At 40.3% G+C, this 27,939-nt stretch overlaps 1 protein-coding gene across 1 annotated transcript in view; it reads left to right on the top strand.

The window, feature by feature from the left end:
- Positions 1–27,939, top strand: part of ITPRID1 (ITPR interacting domain containing 1) — a gene marked incomplete at its 3' end in the record, with an annotated part of 81,073 nt that overhangs the window by 15,658 nt on the left and 37,476 nt on the right. Inside the window, 9 exon segments of the mRNA XM_079711835.1 lie at positions 11,146–11,197; positions 13,344–13,430; positions 14,847–15,049; positions 18,429–18,436; positions 18,440–18,502; positions 18,504–18,734; positions 18,737–18,950; positions 18,953–19,020; positions 23,637–23,704. Of these exon segments, the coding sequence (XP_079567961.1) occupies positions 11,146–11,197; positions 13,344–13,430; positions 14,847–15,049; positions 18,429–18,436; positions 18,440–18,502; positions 18,504–18,734; positions 18,737–18,950; positions 18,953–19,020; positions 23,637–23,704 (994 nt within the window).

Consider the following 27,939-nt stretch of genomic DNA (forward strand, 5'->3'; position numbering starts at 1 on the left):
AGGGGACTAGTGCCTGTGTTCTGGTGGATGAGGCTGGATCTTGTCTTTCTGGTGGACAGGTCCACGTCTGGTGGTGTGTTTTGGGGTGTCTGTGGCCTTATTATGATTTTAGGCAGCCTCTGTGCTAATGGATGGGGTTGTGTTCCTGTCTTGCTAGTTGTTTGGCATAGGGTGTCCAACAGTGTAGCTTGCTGGTCATTGAGTGGAGCTGGGTCTTGGTGTTGAGATGGAGATCTCTGGGAGATTCTCACCGTTTGATATTACGTGGAGCTGGGCGGTCTCTTGTGGACCAGTGTCCCGAACTGGGCTCTCCCACCTCAGTGGCACAGCCCTGACACCTGGCTGGAGCACCAAGAGCCTGACCTCCACATGGCTCACAATGAAAGGGAGGGAAAAAAAAGAAAGAACGAAAGAACAAGATAAAGTAAAGTAAAGTAAAATAAAATAGTTATTTAAAAAATTATTATTAAGAAAAAAAATTTTTTTAAGTAATAAAAAAAATTGACAGACAGAACCCTAGGACAAATGGTAAAAGCAAAGCTCTACAGACAGAATCACACACAGAAGCATACACATACACACTCACAAAAAGAGAAAAAGGAAAAAAATATGTATATCGTTGCTCCCAAAGTCCACCTCCTCAATTTGGGGTGATTCGTTATCTATTCAGGTATTCCACAGATGCAGGGTACATCAAGTTGATTGTGGAGATTTAATCCACTGCTCCTGAGGCTGCTGGCAGAAATTTCCCTTTCTCTTCTTTGTTCGCACAGCTCCCGGGGTTCAGCTTTGGATTTGGCCCCGCCTCTGTGTGTAGGTCGCCTGAGGGCGTCTGTTCTTCGCTCAGACAGGACGGGGTTAAAGGAGCAGCTGATTGGGGGCTCTGCCTCACTCAGGCCCTGGGGGAAGGAGGGGTGCGGATGCGTGGCAAGCCTGCGCAGCAGAGGCCGGCGTGACGTTGCACCAGCCTGAGGCGCGCCATGCGTTCTCCCGGGGAAGTTGTCCCTGGATCACAGGACCCTGGCAGTGGCAGCTGCACAGGCTCCCGGGAGGGGAGGTGTGGACAGTGACCTCTGCTTGCACACAGGCTTCTTGGTGGCTGCAGCAGCAGCCTTACTGTCTGATGCCCGTCTCTGGGGTCCGTGCTGATAGCCTTGGCTGGTGCCCATCTCTGGAGCTCCTTTAAGTGGCATTCTTAATCCCCTCTCCTCACGCACCTTTCGGGAGGTCTGAGGTCTTCTGCCAGCGTTCAGTAGGTGTTCTGTAGGAGTTGTTCCACATGTAGATGTATTTCTGATGTATTTGTGGGGAGGAAGGTGATCTCCGCGTCTTACTCTTCCGCCGTCTTGAAGCTCCTCCCGGAGCATTAGTTTTTCTTGTGCTCCTCTGGGTACTGCCTTTGAGTCCTTATAGTGCTCTAGTTCTTGCAGAATTTGTAGAAACACTCTTTTCAATTATACTGAATGTAGGGATCTAGGCAGCATGACTAGTGTTCTGTGTCACACAAAACTCATGATGGAGGGCTTCCCTGGTGGTGCAGTGGTTGAGAGTCCGCCTGCCGGTGCAGGGGACACGGGTTCGTGCCCCGGTCCAGGAGGATCCCACATGCCGTGGAGCAGCTGGGCCCGCGAGCCATGGCCGCAGGGCCTGCGCGTCTGGAGCCTGTGCTCGACAACGGGAGAGGCCACAACAGTGAGAGGCCCGCATACCGCAAAAAAAAAAAAAAAAAAAAAAAAAACATGATGGAAATAAACTTTCAGCTTCTTCCTGCAGCCCATATCTCTCCTTGAGCCTTAGACTTAGTCTGGAGACTAGAGAACAAACATGCTATCAACTTCATTTCCTTGTCCATAAGCACACAACACTTCTGACAAATGCCCTTTTATTCCATTCTTCAGTTATTTAACAAATATGTATAGAATGCCTCCTCCAAACTGGACACTCCATTAAGATTGGAGATAGCAAAGAAGAAAGATGCAGTGGAGATAGACACAAAAAACAAATAAATGTGTAATATGCCAGGAGTATAGATGGCCAGGGAAGGTATCTTAGATAAGGTTAGCTGTGAGCAGCTACCTGAAAGAAGTGAAGTTACATGACATTTGCTTATTTGTAGGATGAGCTGCTCCATGCAAATGAGACAGCATGTGCAAAGGCCCTGGGGTGGGAATGTACCCTCTGTATTCCAAGAACAGCAAGGAGGCCTGAATGGTTGCAGCTAAATGAGCAAAGGATACAGTAAAGAGCTATGAGTTCAAGAATTATTCAGAGGCCAAATAATTTAGGGCTATATGTATCCCTGTAAGTACTTTGACTTTTATTCTGAGGGAAAAGTGAACTTTTAACATGTTTTATAGAAAGGAGTGGCATAGTCTTGGTTCTTTTTAACAGGACAGCTCTGGCTGCTACTTGGAAAATGAACTCTGCTGGGGAAAATTTTGAAGCAGGGAGCCCAGTTAGGAGGCTAAGGAAATAATTCAGAGGAGAGAGGATGGGGGCACAGACCAGGGCAGTAGCAGTTGTTGCAGAGAGAAGTGCTAGATTCTAGATATATCTGGAATATAGGCAGGACAGGATATGCTCATGGATGTAGGGTATGAAAGAGAGAGAAGTCAAGGATGAATGCAGTGGATTTTGCACAAGCATCTGGGAAGATGCATGGTTATTTATTGGGCTGGGAAGAACATGAAGTATCAGGCTGGTGGTAAGAGATGCAATTTTAGGCATGCTGTGACTCAAATACCTAATAGATACCCAAGGAGATACTAGTAAATAGGTATACATTAGTACGAATTGGAAATACAAATCTGGAGTTCAGGGGAAAGTCCGGGAATAGATAAATGTTTGGGTCTAGTTGGCATATAGATGATGATAAGCCAGAAGTCCAAATAAGGTCACCAAGCAAGTGCACAGAGACAGAGAAGAAGTCAGGAAGATATGGAAAAACCAGCAAGGGAGGAGGAGAAGGAGTAGGTCATGAAGTAAAAAGAGGACCAAGAGAAAAGTGTCTGGAAGATGGGTGAAGTTAGGGTATCAAGGAGGGAGTGATCCACACTGTCAACTGTTGTTAATGTGTCGTATATGATGAAGAATGAGAATTGACCGTTAGGTTCGGCAATTAGGTCACTGGTGACCTTGAAAAGAGCTATTTCAGAGGAACACTGGAGGAGAAAGCCTGATTGTACTGCTTTCAAGTAAAATGGGAATAGAAGAAGTAGAAACAGAGAAGTATTTGGAGGAGTTATGAGGTAAAAGGGAGCAGTGAATTAAAATGACAGCTGGAGGAGAGGTGGAGACAAAAGATATTCTCTTCCAGGAATGAGAGCTATTGAGGCAAAGTGTATTGGCTGATGGGAATGATGGGAATGATCCAGTGGCCAAGAAGTACTGAGGTGGTCGTGGCACCTTCCCCTGGCTTCCCAGAGCCATTGGCAGAGCCTGGGTCTCCCCTCTGGGACCTTGCCTCCTGGGGCTTTGAGGTCTCTTGCACTGAAACATCGCTTACCCAGGATTATTTACCATTAGAAATCATTTGGGCTTCTCCCTTCGTGAAAAATAACTTCCCTTGCTCCTTCCTTCCGTATGAACATCAATAACTGTAGAAAGTTGGACAGCTGCCCATACGGCTTGAATCCCGAGTCTCACTAATGCACTTCACAAAAGTTTCTCACCTTCTGCCCTGTCTTCTGACAAACATTAGGGTATCTTAGCTGAGTGGTCCGACAGTCTCCTTTTGATGTATCTCCAGGACACCGTCTGCTCAGGGCACATGACAGGAAAGAGCCTCATGGGCATCGTTCAATTTCTTTCCCTTTTCACTTCCCAAGAACCACCACCACTGGGTGCAAGTTAACTCCTCTTGGTCACCAACTTCACAAGCAAACAAGTTTGATTCTTGGTTTGAGCACAGTAAGGATCCACAGACCTTCCTATAATCACAAACACAATAGGACATTCAGAGCCTCTTTGGGGTCAGCGGTGGTACTAAAGGGATCATGGTCATGGATGTTAAATTTCCTCCTCTCAGGCTGCTGACTCATTCCTAATCCCAGGTTTCATATTAAAATTGTGCATAAGAAAGCTTGGAGAGAGGAGCTGGACTGTGGCAAACCCATTCCCACCACCAGAGAACAAATCCAACAGCTCTGCCTGACTGTGGAGCATACCATCCTGATGCTGCAAGGGCAGACTCATACATTGAGTACATGTGTCAACATGTGGGTTTATATCATGTGTGCTTGTTCAACAACACATCCACGCATAACTGCGAGTAAAAAGACCAGAACGATCTCCTACAGCAAAAAGACAGTTTCTATCAAAGTTCTGCTTGGTGCCATTGATTATTTGATGAGTGGTTAATTCATTTGTCCTTTTTAATATTTAGACATTTCTTCTCTGATTCTCAGAAAGGTCCCTGAAGAGTAAACTAACCCCTTTTGGGGACTTCTCTGGTAGCACAGTGGTTAAGAATCTGCCTGCCAATGCAGGGGACATAGGTTCAAGTCCTGGTCCGGGAAGATCCCACATGCCACGGAGCAACTAAACCAGTGCATCACAACTACTGAGCCTGCGCTCTAGGGCCCGCGAGCCACAACTACTGAGCCCACACACCTAGAGCCCGTGCTCCGCAACAAGAGAAGCCACCGCAATGAGAAGCCCGAGTACCGCAACCAAGAGTAGCCCCCGCTCGCCACAATTAGAGAAAGCCCGCGCACAGCAACGAAGACCCAACGCAGCCAAAAATCAATCTAAATTAACTATTTAAAAAATTATTAAATAATAAGAACTTACAAGATCAAGTTCTAAATTTGTTGTCTATATTATAAGAATGTTTATAATATGAAAGCATAATGTTTATCAAATGAAAACATTCAAAGCAGAGAGCTATGCAAGGTGGAGGATGCAAAGATGTAGAATATATGACTCCTGCTCTCAAGTATGTCACTCTGACTTTCCAGGACCCTTACAATGTGAATATAACCTGTTCCAATTTTCTATAAGACTGTCTAGTCTTATCTCCTCTCATTATACCTAGTTCTTTCTCTTTCTTCATCCAGTTCCTCCTGTCTTAAAGTCTTTCCTGTTCCGTTTACCTCTTGCCCTTCTTTTGAGACTTTACCCAAGTCCCATATTCTCTGTAAGGCCCTTCCTGACATCTGCACTAAGAGACTCAGTCTCTCTTCTGAACATCAGTGACATCCATCATGGGTTCTACCCATATGACACTTGGTCTGTGCTACCTCAAATTATTAGTATATGATCGGCCTCATTAACAAAATTGTAAAGGCCACTGAGGCAAGAATCATCTCACACATCTGATTTCCCTAAAGCTAGTCAACAAAAAGATCTTAGTAAAACTGGTCCATAATAAACATGATTTAGTCAGATTGAGCAATCTTCAAAAAAAGGTGAGACTTGAGCTAGTTAATCAAAGAGAGATATGGTTTTGAAAAAACAGACAAAGCAAGTCGATGTCATTTCCTGGAAGCAATAGGAGCTTGAATAAAGGCACGGAGTGAGAAGCAAACAATGTGTACAGGAAAGCATATAGGGTGATAAGACTAGAGAAAAGCTTTCACGCTAAGGAGCAAAGGGAGACATGTTTCTGTTAAATAAGGTGTGGTCAGGTTATAAATGCCTTAAAATCCAGAAAGAGGGAATCACGCTTGACGTCTTAGGACAGGGATGGCAAAGAAGTGTCATCTCAAGTTCCAGCCAAAGGATGGGTAGTTACAGCTGGGGTCTGTGTTGAGTAGAACTGTGAAGCCATATCTTTGTTCACCTGAATAGAGGGTCATGAATAATAAGTAATAACTCCACAGGTGCGGCACTGGGGAATTGAAGCAGGTGTGTCTCACATTTGCCGTCTCTATTGTAATGAGTTATGAACAGTTTCTAAGAAGAGAGATGACAGATTCCAGTGTTTATCCTGGCAATGGGAAGAAGGTGCACCCTTTGGGAAGAAGCTATTTATGACCTCAAGCTTGGGGTGATGAGAGCTTGGGCTGGGTGTCAGCAGAGGAATAGAGAAGAAGAGTCCACAGCATCTGGAAAATAAACAGCTATCTGGGTTAAGAAGAGAAAAGCATCACAACTGGCTTTAAAGTTCTGAGCATGAAGGTCAGGGAGAATGTCAGTGTCTCTTTTTTTTGTAAGAATATAGTTTAATAAATTGCCAACTGAGACAAATAAACCCTGATGACTGCCTCTACTAAGTGTCTTGGTCATGCAGGAGTTAAATATACAGAAAGCTGCAGAATGCTATTATTTTAGAGCCCTGTGAAAATGCAATTTGATTAGTCTATTGGACGATATTCCAAAGAACCAAATGTCTTCCATGAATCAGTCAGAAATGCTTAGGAAAACCAAAATAAAAAATGCTTTCCAAGCCAATAAAGGTGCTAATTAGTGCCTTCTGCATATCTCACTACATCTTCTCCAGTAATACATTTTGCAGGGTTAAGTGCAGTGTCTGCTGCTTCAGATGGCAGAAGTCCACCTAACAGTAGGGAGGGTGGCTGGAGACTCAAGTATCTAAAAGGGAATCAGAACTGGCGTTTTAACCCATGCAATGGGATGTATTGAGTAGAGCAGGGAATTTTTTTTTTCTCACTTTAATTTTCCTTCAGACCAACCCTTAGGAAACTTGAGGATAGGAGGACTTGAATTTTTTCTTTCTTTCTTTGTTCCCTCAATGCTTTTAGAGAGTAAAATCTGGCTTTAAAAACCTAATAAGAGTGCTATCTTGGAAGGACAAAGAAATGGAGAAAATATCAGAGCCAAGCACTCAGAGAAGCCAGTGTGGATTTGAGCAGGCTTAGCAGGCAGGCTTCTGTGGTGAGCACAGGTGCATCTGTAAGGGTCCCACCTTCTACCTGAAGAAGCTTGGGGAAATCCGGGGTAACAGGAGCAGTTTGTCCCATGATGGCATTCCCTAGGTGTCAAATTTGTGCTCTGATCAGAGGTCACAGACTTAAATGCTTCTGTGAGCCAGGCAGGTGAGTGCTAATGAACCAGGCAGGCGGGGAGACTGCAGAGAATTGCAGAGCACATCACCTCCAGCAGATGTTGCCCTGAAGAGACCTGAGCCAGGGCTGCTGGATCTTCTGGGTTTTAACAAAAGCCTAGGAATACCAATGCTGCTGAGAACTGGGCTACCAGCTTCAGGTTCATTGTTGAAAACAGGCAAAGAAGCAAGGGCCTGACCCTGACCAGCTTGTCCTCAGGTTCCAGGAAGTTTACCTTACAAATTAACAAAGTGGAAAAAAAAAAAAAAAAAAAGCTAAAGTAAAACCAAAAAAACCTCAAACAGGCAAGGAATAATAGTTTCACACAGTCCTGTGCAAGACTCAACTGTCAGCGTCCAACACTGGGAAGGCCAGTTCCTGTTTCCACAGTCATCAGGAAGTAAACACGTAGTAATGCTGAAAATGCCCCCTGGTCTCCCAGGACTCAGGGTGTCCAGGGAGTGAAAAATGGAAATGAAGCAGTGAAGCTAATTTTTGATAATTATATTACAATTTAAAAAATCAGGCTTGTCTTGTGAGTTTAAAAAATTATATCGATTTTCCCTGGCTTCATTTTCTCCAGAATCTAAGCTTGGCAGCAGAGAAGGCTATGTGTCTGAATATATTGGATAGAGATAGACATTTGTGTCATTTTAAACAAGATCAAAAAGAAAGAGTATAAAGAGTCTAACAAAAGATGTAAAAGCTATATCTGTATATCAGTGAGTGCGAGATTCAGGTGGGGGGGGTCAAACATCCCGCCCAGCCCCTAGCTGTCGGCGACAGCTGGGCCTTAGAGGGCCCGCTGATGCTAGAACTGTGTAAGGCTTTCATGTGTGTCATCAGACCAGAAAACGCCACGGTGAACTAGCCAGGTCCACTTTGCACGTTCCTTAGAAAATATGTTTCCTTCAGGGGCTTCTTTTCCCCTTTGGGGCTGCCCTTGGTTTCCTGGCAACCAGATTGCTCCTGAACCTGGACTGCAGAGCTGCAGCGTGTGATCCGTGGAATGTGGCTACTAGATCTGTGTGGGCACTAGAATCTCATGAAGAAGCCCTGAGTGAAGGGATGTGGAATTTTATGGATGACTTAGATTTTCTGTGGGGCTAGGGTTTTTGAAAACTCAACCAGGCTGAGCTAACTCGTTTCATCAGTATCTGAAAATGGTTCATTTCCTGTCTGACAGTTGGAGCAATTCACTGTGGCCACAATGCCAGAACCCTTGGCCTGGACGTATACATCCGTTCACGTGTTCTAGGAAATCCAGAGCAGTAGCAGACAACCAGAAAAGACTGAGGCAGTGGCAAGGGTGGCGGTACTGGCAGAATATGAAGCCAAATGTCCTAGAACCCCAGAGTATTTTATGCACGAGCTGCTCAGAAATTCCAGAATTCTCTGGATGAGCTAACTAGGCACAAATGGAGCCTGCCTTTGTGAGACACATGCAAAGCAATAGATGGAGATGGTGGGGGCAGGGAGAAATAGACAAAAAATTGCTGAAAATGATAAATATTTATTTTAACCTTCCATTTTGGGCAACCTATTATTTAATTCATCAAGTCATTACAACATGACTGCCAAAAAATTATACTATGCTTGCATCTATAACATGATTAATAAAGTGGCAAATAGGCTTTCTCCCATGTGACAACTTTAATCAGTTGGCATTGGCTTTATGGTTTGAGAAGCTTTGAGACTGAGTTCAGTGAGCAAGAGTGCTGCAGTGGATTAGCAATGCCTGCCTAGGTGAGAGATTTGGTGTTGAATAGGTGATGTTTTTCAAACTCTGGATTGTGGAGGTGACTGACAGAGTGAAGGAAGAGCTAAATGGGAGACCACTCTGCCCAGAACAGCACTCCTTTTATCTATTTAAATTGCTAGAAATTTGCAAAAGAATTCCTCACTAAAACCCATAGTTTTAAAACTACTTAGGTAATGGGCAAAAGACTGGAGTTTGGATTCTAAGCTAATTTCTAAACTGGTGCATAAGTTTGAGTCAGATATTTTAACTTACATAAATAACTGTCACCAGATATCACGTAGCACATTTAATAAATGTCAAATTTGTATCATAATAATGGTCATTCACCTTGATATTCCATCCTTGGTAGTGGCTCCCTATAATGTTCTATGAAGCAGTTTATTCTAAACTCATAGTTTATTCTAAACAAAGAGTGAAGTTTGTTTCTTCAAAAAAAAAGCCACTCATGAAGTTTACTCTACACAAAGGATGGCATAAAAGCTTCATCTCATTCAATTCCTGACAATTTTGAGAGCCTATCTAGGCTCTATGAGAAAGTGGTGTAATTGATTAATGATGTCTGCTATGAGAGTGAGATTGAGAGGTAGCATGGAGATATATATACTTTATTTTTAAACCTTTATCATAGATTAATATTTTTCACCCTATATAGCTCTTGTGGTGACAGAATTCCATTTGTTTTGTAGGGCAGAACTTAGTGTATCTGTTTTCTCATTACCTTTTAAAATTGTAGTTATGTATTTCGGACTTAATTAAGAATGCACTATTTGCTCACGCCTCAGTAATATACCTCTAGTCTTTATCTTTCTAGACCAGTTACCCTTTTCCATTCGGCAGGGTCACTGAGCCTTAAAAAAATACCAGCTGAAAACTATGAGTATTCTTATCTTCACCCTCAAAATTTGGTATTCAGAGACAAGTTCCCAGATACCTTGAGATCTATTCAGAGACCCCCCTACCCAGAGAGGAACTCTGGCTCCAGACTGAAGAGCCCTTTATTATTTTCCTTTTTTATATGTGTTTCAATCATTTAAGCTTGTTTTTCCAAAATCTCTCCCAACCTGTGTTATATTTCTTATGGTGAAGAACTTCACATTCTCATAGAAGTGCTGGGTGGTAATACTTCCAGTTTGATACATGTCACACATTTGCGCCCAGGAGAGCCACAGTGAGAGGAAGTTGGAAGCCCTGGGGATGGAGTGGGGGACTTCTGAGGAACTGCCTATCTTCTGAACACTTCCTTCTACAGATGTCTGCCGCAGCGTTACCTCACAACACAGGTTCTGAGTACTGCTTCGGCCCCTGAATAGGCCTCTCTGACATCCAATAAGTAGCTCTTCTATTCTGTCCTCAGCACCACTCACCAGGCAAATGGACTTTCAGCATCGTCCTGCTCACACTTACTTGTTTGCTCAAAAACTTTTTATGGTTCTCCATGTCCTAACACAAACATAATAAACTCTTCTTTCCGGCTTTCAAATAAGCAACAAGACAATCTGTTGACAGCGTAGTGTCTTGAAAAGAAACAACAGCAACAAATAAAAATAGGCTGTGACATCCTACTGGCCATGGGAAATTTATTTACTCTGAGCCTCAATGTACTTCTCTATTAAGTGGGGATGAATGATACCTATTTCATGGATAAACAGATTGTGCATGTAACATGCTTAGCACATTGCCTCACACAAACTTAAGTTAAATAAATAGTAACTATTATTGTTATAATCAATAATAAATGTAATGAGAAATTCCTGGATCTGCTACTTCTGACTGTGTGGTCATGGGCTCATTACTCAACTTCTGTAAGTCTCAGTTTCCTTATCTGAAAAATAAGAATAGGTCCTAAATTATAAGACTGTTGTAAGGATTAGGTGATACAAGTTAATGGAAACTGCTCCGTGAATGCTGGGTTCTTCATGTGTTCTTTTGCCTGTCCCCATCCTTGCTCCTCAACCTTTTGTACCAGGAGAGAGTATTCCAGAATGCCTTGTGATCTAAGCAGCCTAGCCCTATCGCTGTGCTTGACCCTTGCTATAGACACCCTTCTTTCATGATGACACCTCTTTTCCATCTATCAAATTCTCCCCATTCTTAAAAATCCAAGACAAGCACTGTTTCCTCCATGAAATCTTTGCTGACTACTTCATCTGCCACTGACTTCCCCCTTCACTGAGCAAGTACCACATTTCTTCAAGTGCTTGCCACACAGTTTAGCCATTAATTACATTCTGTCTTGTTCACTACAGAGATGCCTGGTATCTCAGGCCGATACAGTCTTGGATATGGAAATCAATGCCATGTTGGTTCGTTTGAAGGTGAGAAAACCTTCCTTTAGAAAAAAAGGAAATTAAGCTCATCTCCTCTTTTTTGTTGCAGTTCCTTTTCATGAACAAGGAATGGTTCAAATGACTGTGAAAGACTCCACGAGGTAGGTGACAGAGTCACTGTTATTTCACTGCAGGATTTTACAGCCACGTCTTTCATAAATGAAGTGGAAGTGAGGAGGTCTCTTTACAATGCCATGGATCTTGGGATCTTGTCACTGGTTTAGCCACAGTGCCTAAACCATTTGTACCAGCCTCGAGAGAGATAGAGGTTCTTTAATTGTCATAAAGGAGTGTGCAAGTTAACTCAGCAAATGCTGGCTTGGGGGGAGTTTAATTAAAGCATCCATGTAAATGGTATTCTACTAAAATTCAGCTATTCATGAGGACCTGTTCATAAAACAGTTACAGTCATTATTTTCATATTGTCCGTTATTATCATGCTATTTGCTGGACACGAATGCCTACAGTTTCCAATGTTAGGAGTTTAATTAAAGCATCTGCGTAAATGGTATTCTACTAAAATTCAGCTATTCATGAGGACCTGTTCATAAAGTAGTTACATCCGTGTTTCCATATTGTCCGTTATTATCACGCTATTTGCTGGACAAGAATGCCTACGGTTTCCACTGTTAGGTAGAAAGCATTTTGAGTGTCCCTAATATGAGGAGAGAGACTAGGTCCCAAAGGGGTCCCAACAGCAGCAGGAACATCACGTGGCAACTTAGTAGAACTGCAAGTTTCCAAGCCTCACCCCAGTCACATCACATCAGAAAATCTGGACGTAGGGATCAGAAATCTACGTTTTTGCAAGCCCTTCAAATATTCTGAGGCCCACTCTAGTGTAAGAACCACCGGAACAAACAGTGTGCTTTGGGGGCTTGGGAACTCTGCTTCCCACACTCTAGTCACTCTTGCTTTCTCCGGATAATTCGAACTTGTCGAAAACCAAACGTTCAACACTGTATCCCTCTGCCTCCTACTGATTCACACCTAAAATGCTACTTCGGCATAGTTTTTCCCTCTTAGAAGATTAGATGTTTTTGCTACTCACAGAATCATAGAGGCGTGGGGACCACAGAAATCTCTCAGGCAACTCGTTTTGTTGAAGAGGAAAATGACAAGTTAAGGTCAGTGACTCATCCGTGCTCCTACAGCCTGATTAGAACCGTGACAGTACGTGGATTCTCCTGGATCCAAGGTCAGGGCAGTTTCTGGGTAGCTCTGCTGACCATTATAAAATAAAGTGCGAATCTCAAACACAGAGTGAAACAAAAATTATGGCAAACCTCATGCAAACTGAGGGGAGGCAGTAAGTGAAAGGTATCTTCTTCCCGCCTTCCAAGGCTCTCAGCCAGCTCAGTCTAAAACAGAATCTTTATTATTCAGAAACGTGCACTTTCTCGGCCTTCATACAGAGAAGCAATTAAACAAAGAAGAGGCGGGGCCCAGCTCTTCTTACCAAATATGGACCAGGCTAAGGCAAATTCCGGAGCCCATGTAAGATAACTTGGTCTCCTTGGGAGAATTGATATCAACATTGTATTCTTTGATAAATTCCAATTTTGTGCCCACTTGCTGTTATATTTGATGAGGCTAGATATGTTATGGTATATCTGAGCCATATAAAAGTGAACTACATTATAACAGGGTTCCATTCTGTTTGGAAACCCTCTCAAATGACTTGCATTGCAGGCCTATTTGGAGAGAGAGACGCTCGTTTTTGCCTTTGCCATAAGAAAGGAGTTTGTTAGTGTTGCATATGGATGACTACAGGAGACAGCACTTAGAGAGAGTTAACCATGCAGTATGAAACCCTCCACCATTATGAGAATTCATGCAGAGTCGCTTCAGTGGTTGCTTGCTCTACCTCTTTCATCACATAATTTTAACTTTTTCCTGAAAGTCTGTGCCTAGCAAAGCTGTATTCCTGAAAGGTTCCCCAATGATTTGCCATCTGTCCAAAGTGAGACATTCTGTCACCTTTATAATGAGCACTTGCGGGCACCTAACACTTACATTCCTACACCTTCTGTAACACAACGCTCTTGAAGAGAGGAGCAGTTCCTCTGCTGCACGCTCTCTCTTCTTCAAAGGTGTGGCCATTACGAGATTATTAGAAATAAAGAGGAAATGCACATGTTTGCTCTGGAAGGGAAAGGGTCACAATGACCTCCCAGGGGACTATCTAAATCAACGCATCTCATCATTGGTATTTCCCCCACCCCCACCCCCCACCCCCGACTGCAGATCTCTGCATCAGTGTTTAGAAACTCCCACTCTCTCCAGAGGGACCAGTTTCAACTCTTGCCAGTCTGCTGCAAGTATACCACAAAGGTACGTGATTTCCAGGCACTTTTATCCAGAAAAATCATTCTCTTCAACGATGGATTTCATGAAATTACAAATAGGCACTTGAGAAATACTTGTTGAATGGATGGATGAGAGAATGAATAAAGGATTTCGGAACCCCAACTTGCAAGAACGATGTAAAAGATTCAGTGAAGGTGGACTAAATATCTGTCAATGGGGAAATGGCCAGTTAAACTATTGGCCCACCCATTTTATGGAATTCTATACAGTGATAAAAGGAATAGGTAGAGATAACTATACTAACTTACAATGATCTTTAAGTCATATTTTAAGAGGAAAAAAATCAAGATGCAGAAAGATACATAGAATAAGTTACTGCTTATAAAGCCAACAAGTGAAAACTATAAACCATATATGTAACTACATAAAAAAAAAAATGTCTGGAAGGATACACATAAATTCAGTAGGAAGGCAGTCAGGATTTGCAGGGGTAATGGCCAAAGGGGAGAGAGACCCTTATGTAGGACATTACAATTTTTAACAAAGTGAGTGTATTTTATGTCTTTCTTACCTGATTAAATATAGATTTTAAAAAGTAAATAATATTGAAAGTATTTTTAATGACAAATCAATCAATAATTATATTCTTGGCCATGAGAATGTGAGCCATTAGAAAGCAGGACTATATTATTTTTGTTCTTTTTTGTGCCTTAGGTGACTACCAGAGAGCCTAGAACATGACAGACATTCAATAAATATTTGTGTAAATGGGTAGTCAGTGAGGGGGAAGTGAGCTGGTATATATAAATATAATTTCCACATAACTGCAGGGTATCATTTTAAGTGCCAGCACTGAATGAAACAAGTTGAAAAAAGTACTTCTTGTTTCTCAGCCAAGTCCAAAAAAATACAGAACATATTTTAACCTCACCTAGGGACTTAAAGTCATTATTTGTGAACATTAGTCCTGTAGTCTCCATTTAGTGATATCCTCAACAAACCTGCGTGACTGGGGATGCCCCAGACTGATACTCTTTTTAAATATTCTTTTTTTTAGTCTACTGTTTTCAGGGTTTTTTTTTTTCTTCTGTTTCATATTGCCATCAACTACCATTTTTTGTGGTTATCACTTCACTGTCTCTGATTTTTGTCCCACAATCTCCCTGCGATATCTAATTTAACATCTGCCTGTTGTGAAATGGAAAACCTGTGAAGTAAACTCATTTTAAAGTACAGACAAGCAGTTCCTGAGTGGGGGTGAAGGACTGTCCTTTTAGGAAGTATGTATGAGCTCTAGGAAATGCACCATCTGTTTGTCTATTCAGATTCCTCCTTTACTCAATTTCTGGAAGATTGGGTGGGTGAGGTGACTAGGAAAAAAAAATGGCTTTTGGTTAAGTGAACTGTTACTGGATAAAGATATTCATATTTTTACTGCAGCATTCCTGAATGGCTGGAATTTTGGGAAAGAGATCCAGTGGAGATTCTCTTGGATCTGGGGTTTGGTGCTGACGAGCCAGACATCTACACACGAATCCCAGCCAGATTCCTGGATTGTGACTCAGCAGCCAGAGGAATCAACATCCGTGTTTTTCTTGAAGCTCAAAAGCAGCGAATGGACATTGAGAACCCTAACTTGTACAGTAAGTGAGGACCACATGGCGTCAGAATCTCAGCAATGGCAATGAACAGTCAGATGAGCCACAGCATTAGGAGGGTTGGGCCAGGAGATCTGTGCAGTAGCAATCAACCCCAATATCTCAGTGACTTCAAACAGAAACAAGTTTATGTCATGATCACTCTCCATGTCCACTGCGGATTGGTGTATATTTTGGGAGGAAGAAAGATCTGTTCCATGATGTTTTCCTTATCCATGGACTTGGCTCAACTATTTGGAACATCACTGGTTGTAATGACAGGGAAAAGGTGGAAATAGAGGACCATACTTGGATCTTAAAGCCTCCTGCTCAGAACTTACACATATCAAGTGTGCTCAGATTTCATTGTCCAAAATAAATCATGTGGCCGCACTTAACTCCAAAGGGGTGACAATGTGCAATCGTACCACATGCCCAGAAGGAAGACAATACTGGTGAACAGCACTAATACATACCATAGCCACATACCCAGAGGTCAGAGAAACCAGGATCTGGCAAGGCTTATCATGAGTCACTAAGTGACACCTTAATTTTCTCATCTGTGAGGCTTAGAACACTGCTTATTTCCACCCCAAGCTGTAATTGGTAGTTATAAATCTGTCATATCTTTCAGATTTGTGGATTAACTGTGCTTAAATCTTATAGTTATCATGCATGCTGCACTTTTTCTCCAACTGATGGTCAATGGAATACTTTTCTCTAGGACACTACTGAGGATATTCTTGGAGTATGTGTACTGTGCTCAAATAATTTGAGAGAAAGATGGCTTACAGTTAAACAGGTTTATTTGCTGCAGGATTTGTTTAATATGCTGAGGTGCACTCTCAGTCTTCTAGAGGGGATGCAGTGCAGCGTTTTCAAAATCATTTCAGTACAGAACCTCTCTTAGAGAGCATTAAAGAACATCTCCTCCGTGGAATAGAGTTTGCAGAATTCTGGACTGGGGAACATGCCAAAATTCTGTTAAATAAATTCTTCTAAATAAATAAATTCACTGAAAGGAAAGTCAAGTGAGATGAAGTGTTTCTCTCAAATAAATATCAGGAACAGAGGTTTTACTTAGATTTTTCACTTCAGTTTCTGTTTCCCCTGCTTTCATATGGGTGAAATGGGTCTCAGAAATCTCAGCAATGACATTTTTTAAAAAGAGTATGCAAAACTGAAGGTGTTGCAATGTAATGTTTCTTTACCTTTAGAAGAAATTAATACCGTTCTTTGTTGTCTCGTCCTCCAGGCCCCACAGAGATGCAAAATCTTTGATCAATTATTTATTTGGGGAGAATAATAACACTTACCAATATTTGAGGAGTGATTGAGCAGATCTGTGAAGTAAACATTTCACAGATGGAATTGACACATGGATTATAGGGAAACCAGGAGTTGGCCCCTGATCCTGTGACTGCTGGCCCCCTCTTACTTCCACCACTTAGAACTGTGCTAATAGAGCACGGTAACTATTCTGACTCAACACTTACAGTACACTTTCAACTCGAGAAAACTGAGAAAGTCAAATGTAAAACAAGCAATAGTAAAATTAGTTGGTTGTCCCCTAGGCAGAATGGAAAAGTATGTCTCCTTCAAAGTCAGTACAAAACGTTCCAGGGGCTTCCCTGGTGGCGCAGTGGTTGGGAGTCCGCCTGCCGATGCAGGGGACACGGGTTCGTGCCCGGGTCCGGGGGGATCCCACATGCCATGGAGCAGCTGGGCCCGTGAGCCATGGCCGCTGGGCCTGCACGTCCGGAGCCTGTGCTCTGCAACGGGAGAGGCCACAACAGTGAGAGGCCCGCGTACCGCAAAAAAAAAAAAAAGTTCCAACTTGAAGGGATGAGAATCAGTTGGTTCATTTTCAGTGTACCTCAAAGCAAAACAAACAAATGAAACCCCCCATCCAACACTTCACACTATTATGTTCTCTGAATTGCCTGAACCAATTAAATTGATAGGTTTTGTATTAGTCTAAGTATAAAAATCTGCTATAGAAAGGATACTAAGACAGTCGTAAAAGTGGAATTATGATTCAATCATGCTCTTGAGCTTACAACTAAATTTAAGGGGGAAGCGTAATCAGAATATTTCTGAAAACATCTGGAACCCAAGAGTTCCTCTAGGTCTTGACAGAATATCACAGTCCTCCATAAGACGCCCATCACATTTTTTTGGAGTAGAATTATGAATGGTCAATATCTTCCACTTTCAGGTGAAGGAGGCAGGTAGGCACAATGATTTGCTCATGGAGGAGTCTGTAGCATTGCTATGATGATGCAAACAACAGAACAGAAGACAGCATCCTTCCACACCAATGGGCCTTTGGCCTTTGATGAGCTATGCAACCCTTCATGCTATAACTGGGGTTGAGAGAAGGCTGTGTAATAAAAACAAAATTTTCTGTTTCCATTACTGTAGTTTTACTGTCTGGAGATACCAAAAATATTTTTTACAATTTTTTCAAAGTGGCAATGCATCCCCAAAATAGCCCTTGCTACATTAGATCTCTCCCACATGCTAATTAAGCCAATTCTTGCATATTGCCCGAATGAGTGAGGCCAGGTGGTTCAGAAAGACTTACAAGTTGAGGAGCTGGTTTGTTTGGAAAGGTAAATGGGTTTTCACATTAATGACTATCTTCTCTTGGAAGACTGAAGACAATACATTCCCTTCCTGAGTTGTGCACATTTATTTTAACTGATATTTATGTAGCATTGTGCTTTTCACAACAGATGTGAAAGATATGTAAGACTGGTGTTATTATCTCATTCTCCAGATGAAGAAACTGGCCATTTACTATGTGCCAGGCACAGGATTAAGCACCATGAATCTATTAATTCATTTACTTTGTGGTCACACTTTCAGTGACTGGTTGATCTGAGATTTGGATCCAGGCCTTCTGATTCCATGTGTCATGATCTTTCCACACTCTCAGGTGAAGGGTATAGATGGATATGATGGAGGTGATGATGAGGATGGTGACTGCCTCAAGCTATGGAAGAATCTCCAAGCTCACTTCATATGAAAGAGCTGGGTTCACTCTTTGACATTTACTTTAACACATGACATTAATCTCAAGATTCATCCTTGCCTATAGTTTTTATAGATTAACACATAAAAACTATATGAATCTATATAGTCATACATATTCAACTAAATATAAAAGGCATTCTCTTTCCCTATAATACAGTGATACCTTGTTATGTAGGGGAATCTCCTCCATAATAATCAGTGGCACACACTAAGGAAAACTTGAGTTTCAGAAACTTAAAGTCCTTTCCATCTTGAAAATCACATGTGTTAACAAATCTCTTCAGTTTTTACTACATGAATGCAGTTTCGTTGAAACTAAAAACTGTGTGTTCCTTGTATCGTTCAGGCTGTTTCTAACAGCTGGAAATATTGGATCATGTGGCCAGTGCTTTCTCATCTTTGCTGAATGATGTCAACATTGACAGATGTCAACATCTGTCAACAGAACAAAGCTGAAGAGGAAGATGAAGGAAAAAGTGCGCAAAGAACCTCAGTGAGTGAAGCCAAAGAGCATCAAAGAACAACGGGTGAACTTTTTAGGAAAGGTTCAAAGCAGAACACTAGAAGGGATTATAGCCTGGGAGCATCACAGTCATTGAAGATGAGAAACAAATTTTCCATCATCTCTGCAGAAGCAGGGTGTGGAGCAGAGTTGCCATGACAAACAAACATGACCAAAGTCATTTGTCTCTTTCAGCAGAGCACTGGTCTCTTCAAGCCTGTGATGACTTGACACCTTGTGATCCTCCCCAAGCTCTTCTGAGCAAGCAGTGTCCTCACTCATCCATGCTGGCCAAGCAGCCTCCTCCTTCCTGTGTGTCTGAGGGGTTAGTCAAGGACAGAACTCAAAAGGAGAACTCACTTCAGACTACAAACTCAAGAGCTTGTCTTGTCTTGCAGGCAAAGCACCAGACTCCTTCGAAATGGAAGAGGTCAGTGTACTCAACTTCTAAGGGAAGTAACTCCCACTAAGGCATCTTTTACCTTCCACCCCTCATTTAACCCCTTCACCTTTCAACCCTTCAGCATTACATTTTATCATTCCAAACTTCTGTTTAATCTAGGACATTTAAGGTCATTCTAGTTACTTCAGTCAGAACTAAACTAGTATGAAGCCAGCCTTTGCTTTCTCCCATTTCTTTTCCTTTTTTTGCTCACAACTGAATCCACAGGTTATTTTTCACTTTGCTTTTCCTCAGTGTTTTATTATGCATCTCAGTATACTTTCATCTACCCTCTAACTTTTCATGTTTCACCTTCTTTGAGGGTCAGTTCAACTACTTCCCACTAAGTGAAGCTAGCGCACCACTCGTCCTCTGTATTCTCGTAGCCTTGGCAGGGAGAGCTTGTTACAGTAAAGATTGTGTGTGTGTGTTGATAACACCTCCTCCGCTGGACTGTCAGCTCTTTGAGGATTAGATTTTATCCTCAAGGGAATATGTCTTGGGGATATTTCCCTTGCAACACCTAATGCAGGGCCTTGGACAAAAAAAGTAGGGACTTTGGGATTTAGTGATACTCACATAGCTTGACCTCCACTTCACACATATTCTTTGCCTCTTCATCCCACCTTCATTCACACATGCTAATTTTCATTGTCATTTAGATGGCACACCCAACTGTACTTCAAAGTCTTTTTAAAAAATATATACACATTTTCACTCATCTCTTTATCCTTTAATTACAGAGAAAGTACAGAAGAGCTTGGCTTTTTCCCCCTTTTCATGTAAATTGTTTAGAAGTTGGGTAGGATATTTATATGCCAATCCCAAGGTCAGGCCACTCTCTTTCGAGCCCTCTACAGGTGAGACACTCTACATGTGAGCCCACTACATGTGAGACACTCTACATGTGAGCCCACTACATGTGAGGCTCTGGGACACAGCCTCTGCCCTCAAGGGAAATACAGTGTAATGGCAGGGATAAGCACAAAAACCAATAACATGGTAGGGAGAGTGACAGCTCTGCTGATGAACTTTCATGTCACTAAAGAGACAAGTTTGGATATCTGGGGAGTAAGAAAAGGGGTTCTTAATCAGCCAGGGGGCTGAGACAATCAAGGAAATCGTAGGATGTTAAAGCTTAACAATAACTTTAAAAGAAGTCTAAGAATGCCTATTGGTAGGTCTCCCCATCCCACAGATAAAAATTGCCTCAAAATATATAGCTGTTAATGATCCTAATATCTATGTGTATATGTTTTTGTATGCATATGTCTTATGTCAAAAATTATTTTAAGAACCTTAAAATATTAATCTGACTTTAAAACAATAGCATAAAATGAATAAAAATTATAAATGGAGAAAAAACAGAGCTTTGGTCAAGTGCCGTGATTTGAATACAATCGCAGGTGGCACTAAAAAAGAGTATTTTCTTTTATTCAATCTTGTAAAAATTATTTAATTACCAAACTAATAGTTAAATTACTATAAAGACAATCTGCAAATCATTATCCAGTCTGCTGTCTATTTCCTAGGATCCAAACAGGAAATTCACCAAACTCCAGCCTGTTGACAAGCCTCATTAGACTCCACGGTCCCCTTACTAAGCTTCTTCTGCATCAAACTATACTGACTTAGAGGAGAACAAAGTTCCTTGTATGTCATCTATATGTGAGAGTACAGGGAGAGATAAATATCATCATATTCAACATAAAGAACTAGGAAAAGAACGTTAGTCCTTGCATGGCAAACTTTCAAATATTCTTATATGACAGTTATTCAAGGAAAAGCAATACGTATTAGTATATATAGGTGTGGTAAGGGAGAACACACTCAGACACCAAAAATAAAAAAATAAATAAAAACCTCACATTTTGTGGCACATAGTGGGAACTTGGTAAATATTCATAAACGAGTAAATTAATATTGGAAGTATTTGACAATATTAATTTAGTCTGTGAGTGGCTTCCATATAAAAACAAAATATTCTGTTGAACTTTGAAGCCAACTTTGTTTGTGGTGTTTCTTTAGTACTTGCCCAGATTTGTGTAAGAGACTATATGTATATATAAGGCAGAGAGAGCCTTCAAAATGATATTAAAAAACTCACTATTTGAATTTTGTTTTCTTTTTTTAAATAAATTTATTTACTTATGTATTTATTTTTGACTGCATTGGGTCTTTGTTGCTGCACGCGGATTTTCTCTAGTTGCAGCGAGCGGGGGCTGCTCTTCATTGTGGGTGCGGGCTTCTCATTGTGGTGGCTTCTCTTGTTGCGGAGCACGGGCTCTAGGCGCGGGGGCCTCAGTAGTTGTGGCTCGCGGGCTCTAGAGCGCAGGCTCAGTAGTTGTGGCGCATGGGCTTAGTTGCTCCGCGGCATGTGGGATCTTCCCAGACGAGATCTCGAACCCATTTCCCCAGAATTGGCAGGCGGATTCTTAACCACTGCACCACCAGGGAAGTCCCGAATTTTGTTTTCTTAAAAATGTATATTTAAAATATTAAATCTTCATCACACAGACTGGGAGAAAAATATTTCTTTTACTCAATACCAATGTATGAGTAAATGAAACTTGGGTAGGTTGTAGCTTAAACAGGAGCTAATGCCAGATTTAATAGTCATTTTTTAATGGCAAATTTAAAAATACAAGAAATGAAAACTATGTGTGAAATTGGCAGATTTTCATGGCAGTTAAAACATAAACCAATGTACTTAAATATCTACCTATCAGAATTTCAACTCTGGCCAAATTCTGCCTCCAGATCACTCTATGATGCTTTCCCTAAAGTCCTACTAAAGGCTGAATATGGTAATATTTGGCTCACTTCTCAAAATTATGATTCCAACCAAGTTGTACATAGATTTTTAATGCAAAAATCAACATTTTTGTGTTTAATTTTACTGAGTTAAACTGAGTCTGTTCCTTTCTTTTTTTAATTCCCAAATACATTATGAGAATTTAATACTTATGAAACTTCTGTAATTGTAGACTCTCTTAGGATGCTTCTTTGTATCTACAATATGACATCTTTAACCTTCCCTCTCGCTTACATACAAGGATCCTGCTCTCTGGAACTCCTATGTAAGAATGTTACCCATATTATTAAACAATGCCAGTCAGCATCTTGTTTAGGTGAGAAATGTTTCAAACGTTATAATTATTTCTTTTTTTTTATTATTATTAATAAGTTGGGCCCAGGTGGAATAACCCAGGAATACACCTGGTTTCCATTTTACATTATTGGGAATGTTTTGTTTCTGTTCTTTTTTTTTTAATAGATGAATAGGTACTTTACATTGCGGTAAGTGGATTTTTCTCCAGGATAATGGTCACAGAGAAAAAATTTACTTAGTATACTGAAAAATTTATATGGTGCACACTGGTTTGAGTTACAAAACCAGTAAAAATAATGTTAAGAAGTATGTCTAATCAGTTACAAGTATAAAGTACCTTCTGTGAAAAAAGAGATGAAGGATTAAAAAGAGGGAATAAATATTTCTTCTTACATTGCTGAGCTATATCCTCATAGTCCTCTGTTTATTCCTGGGTTAAAGGTAATTTGGGGCCATATGTACCACAATGTTTAAAATGTTTTCATCCTTTGATTCAGCCTTCAATATTCAGACATGAATCCCAAATAAATAATATGACATGTAGAAATAGATTTATGTACAAAGATACTCATCTCAGCATGATTTCTATTTGCAAAATTTAGAAAACTTTCCAACATTAGGAGAATCATTAAGTAAATTAATGTACCTTCAAAATATGGCCTATTGTGCACTCATTGAAGATGGTGTTTTCAAAGAAATTTTATGATGTGGGGAAAAAAGGTCCCTCCAAATTTTGAGTGAAAATTTGACTACGCTACTATATCCAGAATTAATGTATTAAAAGAAAACCTGCAAAGACATACTCCAAAATAATAACAGTAACCATTTTCTTACCTTCTTTAACTTTTTATATTTATCAAGTTTCTATAGAAAGCTGTTATTATTTTTAAAGAAATAATTATTTTGTTTGAACAATAATTTTATTGGCATTAATAGGGTAATATTCATTAATTCTTAAAAGAATTTTTAAAATAAATTCTACTCTCTCAATTTGAAAATCAAATTTTCTTTGAGCTTTCTAAGCTTTATATAGCAACTGAGTTATGAAATTTCCTGAATTGCTCTCCACAAATTTACCAAGTTGTAAATAAATCCCTTAGAGAGCTAAAATTAAATATGGGAAATAAATTGCTTGCTCCAAATATAGTTAAAACTCTTTAGGAACAAAAGAAATATTTCTAGGTCAATAGTAATAATATTATTTAAGTTTAGTTCAAATGCCACATTTTCCAGGCAGGGCCTCTATTCCTTCCACCCAGAAGTGATCTTTCCCTTTCCCTCTTCTTAACTCCCTTAGTTCTTTGAATCTTTGTTATGAGTGCCTTGTACATACCGCCTGCCTGCCACAGACTGTTAGCTCTCTTGAGTTCAGAAATCATGTTTAATCCTCTTGGCAGCAGCCAGTAGGTATTCATTATATGTTGATTAAATAAATGAAGTGAATTTATTATGAAAGCGTTTCTAATGAGACTGATGCATTTTGGTGTCTCAGGTCCAGAGCTTTGAAGAAGAGGCTGGTAATCCTCTTGACATGACCTCAGGAACTGTAGGTAAGAATTCATCAAGGTGTACAATTTCATCAATGGTCTTTCACAAAGAAAATGTCAATAACTAGTGCTCATTTTCTTAATATGTAGAACTTAAATTATCTTCAACAGTTGTTATACCTACTATTACTACTACTTCGACCTACTATTATTAAACACCTGCTAGCAATGCATATGTACATGTAAATTTCAAAATACTTACTACAGAAATGTCCAGTATCCCTGGGGCTAATGTAGTATGTGTTATTGTCTAACAAAAACTCTATATGGCCCAAATAGGCTAATGAAATGGATTTTACACAGACCTGGGACTAACTGAGTGAATACTTTCTTACTCCTACTACCAACTGCTTGCTGTTGCACAAGTCATATTTTACTGGACCTCAGTTTTTCCGTCTGTAATAAAGAGATAAGTACAGATAATTTTGAGGTTCTCTGCTGGCACTTATAGTCTACATTAAGTGATTCTATGACCATCATATTAATCTCACAGTGGAAACAAGTTGCCTAGATGTAACATTCTAAATCTTCTCTTAAACTGGTGTTATATTACCCTAGAAAATGGAGAAGGAAGTCTTTCTCCACTACTGGTTCTTACGCTGCCATTCAGCCATCATTGTGATTCAGCATTTCCATGATCCTATAAAAGGGCTAAAAGTAGGGGTTAGTGAAGCAAAATAAAGCAGATGAAGCTTGTGTGTTTCCTAGAAGAAAATATGCAAATTTAAAATTTAATTTAGTGTGGTGTCAAACACATTTTTTTCATTACAAAGTGTATGTATGGGCCTCATTTTGCTAAACGCTGTTTAGAAATTATGCATTAGTAATTATAGGGTCCTGCTGATCACATAAATTGTTATCCTGCTCTTCGAAGTAATTACCACTAACCTGCACTGAGGTTTATAAGACAAAAATAAGCATCTGTTTTACATCTAATTGAACGCTTCTCAGTGAAGCTGGAGGTCCCCTTGCCAATAGGAATTGCCTTCCTTGACATTCAATTAAGAGGTCTGCTGATACTATGTAAGTCTCCCCAGTCATTCCAAAAAATCATTTGGGAAGTTAGGCAAAAGCACTAATTTACATTTAATCTCAAACTCATAGAACAAATTAAGATGGGTAAAGGTTAGCCTAATGGAGAAAATCTGAATTATAGTAAAGCAAAGTGATTTTATTACTTTCAAAAACAGTGTTGTTAACCCAAGAAAAAATAGGACTAAGAAAAAATAAGTAAAACTAGTTTGATTAATAGGGAAAGGGAAAATTATTACTTTGATTGATATATATGAATGGATTACATATATATGAATTATATACGTACATATTAAGTATATACACGTATGAATGAATGAATGTTTACACAAAGTTCAAAAGATGACTTTACTCAAAAGAGGAAAGCACATGGACTGTTTGACCAATAGGATATGGCAGAAATGATGTTGTGCCACTTTCAAGCTTATCCTTTAACCCACCTGGCTGCTTCCTGTTTCTTGAGATACCTGCTCTTGGAATATTCCTTCTGGGAACCTAGCCCTAGCTCATTCTGTGTGAAAAGTGCAACATGTGGGTATGCCACATGTGATCACTCTGGTGGGACAGCCTTGAATGAGCTCACCTGTGAATAAACCATCTTAGTTACCCAGTTCGGTCAAACTTTCAAATGACTCCAACCCAGATGCCATCAGACTGCAACTGCCTGAGAGAATCCAAGCAACAACCACATAGCTAAGCTGAATCAATCCACAGAACCATGGAAGTAATAATGAATTGTAGTTTTAAGCCACATATATACATACAAATAGATGAAGGCATGTGATGAACACTTCAAATACCTTTAAAACTTAAAAGATATTTTAAAGACTATTTCATTTACTCAAGCACAATACTCTGAATATTAGCAGAAAATGTGTATTTAAGCATTTCCCTAAATGAATTTGAGCAAAATTTCTTCTTATGAAAGGGGGACCCAAGGCCATAAATGTACCATCCTCCCTTTATCACTGAAAAATTATCACTGGAATGACGAGGGAATATAAATATAAGAAGGAAACATATAACAATTCTCATCTCACTGAAAATATTCATTTCTGAGGATTCCAAATGATTCTTTGTAGTCATTCTTTTATTGGTGGGCATTTCTTGGAAGAGCCTCTAATTGTGAACTGCTAGATACTGTGGTAATTTTTGTGTTTGCTGATATTATAGTGACAGGAAAGGTATGCCTTGACTAATCTGAGAGTTAACTTAGATTCATTTGGAAATTATGACCATAACTCGTTAGTATAGTTCTACAGTGCACTTACAATGCTAAAGGAAGCTCTTCAGACTAATGATAGACAGTGAACTGTGATGTTTATACCATACATAAATGTAATACATATGACATTTTCAGCATGGAGGAAGGGGAGGTTGGTAAATGGGTCAATATAGCTCAAAGTTTTTACATCTTATGTGAAACGGCACAATATTAAAGTACACCACGAGGGACTTCCCTGGTGGCACAGTGGTTAAGAATCCACCTGCCAATGCAGGGGGCACAGGTTCGATCCCTGGTCCAGGAAGATCCCACATGCCGCGGAGCAACTAAGCCCGTGAACCACAACTACTGAGCTTGCGCTCTAGAGCCCGTGAGCCACAACTACTGAGCTTGCGTGCCACAACTACTGAAGCCCGCGCACCTAGAGCCCGTGCTCCGCAACAAGAGAAGCCCCCACTCGCCGCAACTAGAGAAAGCCCATGTGCAGCAATGAAGACCCAATGCAGCCAAAAAATAAAAATAAAAATAAATAAATAAAACTAAAAATAGAAAATAAAGTACACTGTGAAATTTTGAGGATTTAAAGCAACCATTAAAAAACCAATAGATAGCTAGTGGGAAGCAGCCGCATAGCACAGGGAGATCAGCTCAGTGCTCTGTGACCACCTAGAGAGGTGGGATAGGGAGGGTGGGAGGGACATGCAAGAGGGAGGAGATATGGGGATATATGTATATGTATAGCTGATTCACTTTGTTATAAAGCAGAAACTAACACACCATTGTAAAGCAATTATACTCCAATAAAGATGTTAAAAAAAAAAATGGGCAGAAGAGCTAAATAGACATTTCTCCAAAGAAGACATACAGATGGCCAAGAGGCACTTGAAAAGCTGCTCAACATCACTAATTAGTAGAGAAATGAAAATCAAAACTACAGTGAGGTATCACCTCACACCAATTAGGATGGGCATCATTAGAAAATCTACAAACAACAAATGCTGGAGAGGGTGTGGAGAAAAGGGAACCCTCTTGCACTGTTGGTGGGAATGTAAATTGATACAGCCACTATGGAGAACAGTATGGAGGTTCCTTAAGAAACTGAAAATAGAATTACATATGATCCAGTAATCCACTACTGGGCATATATCCAGAGGAAACTGTAATTCAAAAAGACACATGCACCCCAATGTTCACTGCAGCGCTATTTACAATAGCCAGGTCATGGAAGCAACCTCAATGCCCATCGACAGACAAATGGATAAAGAAGATGTGGTACATATATACAATGGAATATTACTCAGCCATAAAAAGGAACGAAACTGGGTCATTTGTAGAGATGTGGATGGATCTAGAGACTGTCATACTGAGTGAAGTAAGTCAGAAAGAGAAAAATCAGATATTAATGCATATATGTGGAATCTAGAAAAATAGTACAGATGAACCAGTTTGCAAGGTAGGAATAGATACATAGATATAGAGAACAAACGTATGGACACCAAGGGGGGAAAGCAGGGGGGGTGGGGGTGGGGTGGTGGGACGACTTGGGAGATAGGAATTGACATGTATACACTGATGTGTATAAAACAGATAACTAATAAGAACCTGCTGTATGAATAAAAAAGTAAAAAAATCACAGAGGTGATTTTTTCTATCAGCAAAAACCTGATAGAAAAATTAAATTATAATTCGAAAAAGTACAATGAAGGCAGTAAGTGACAGATTGAATACTGCAGAAAAATAACTGAATTTTAAAAGTAGGAGACGTGTGAGAAATTATTTAAGAATCAAATAGAAAAATGAAATGGATATAATAAACAAAGTGTCAAGGAGGACAGATCCAAGGAGTATATTACATAGTCCTAACAGGTGGTTAGAGTTGGACTCTTCCCGTCCTAGTTTTGACTGAGGTTCTAAAAAAGATATCAGATACAAAGTCAACATGTGACAAATCTGTATATGCAACTTTTCTAAGGAAATTGTAGGACTCAGTTCCACAA

The sequence above is a fragment of the Hyperoodon ampullatus genome, assembly GCF_949752795.1.
Source record: "Hyperoodon ampullatus genome assembly, chromosome: 9".
Lineage (NCBI taxonomy): Eukaryota > Metazoa > Chordata > Mammalia > Artiodactyla > Ziphiidae > Hyperoodon > Hyperoodon ampullatus.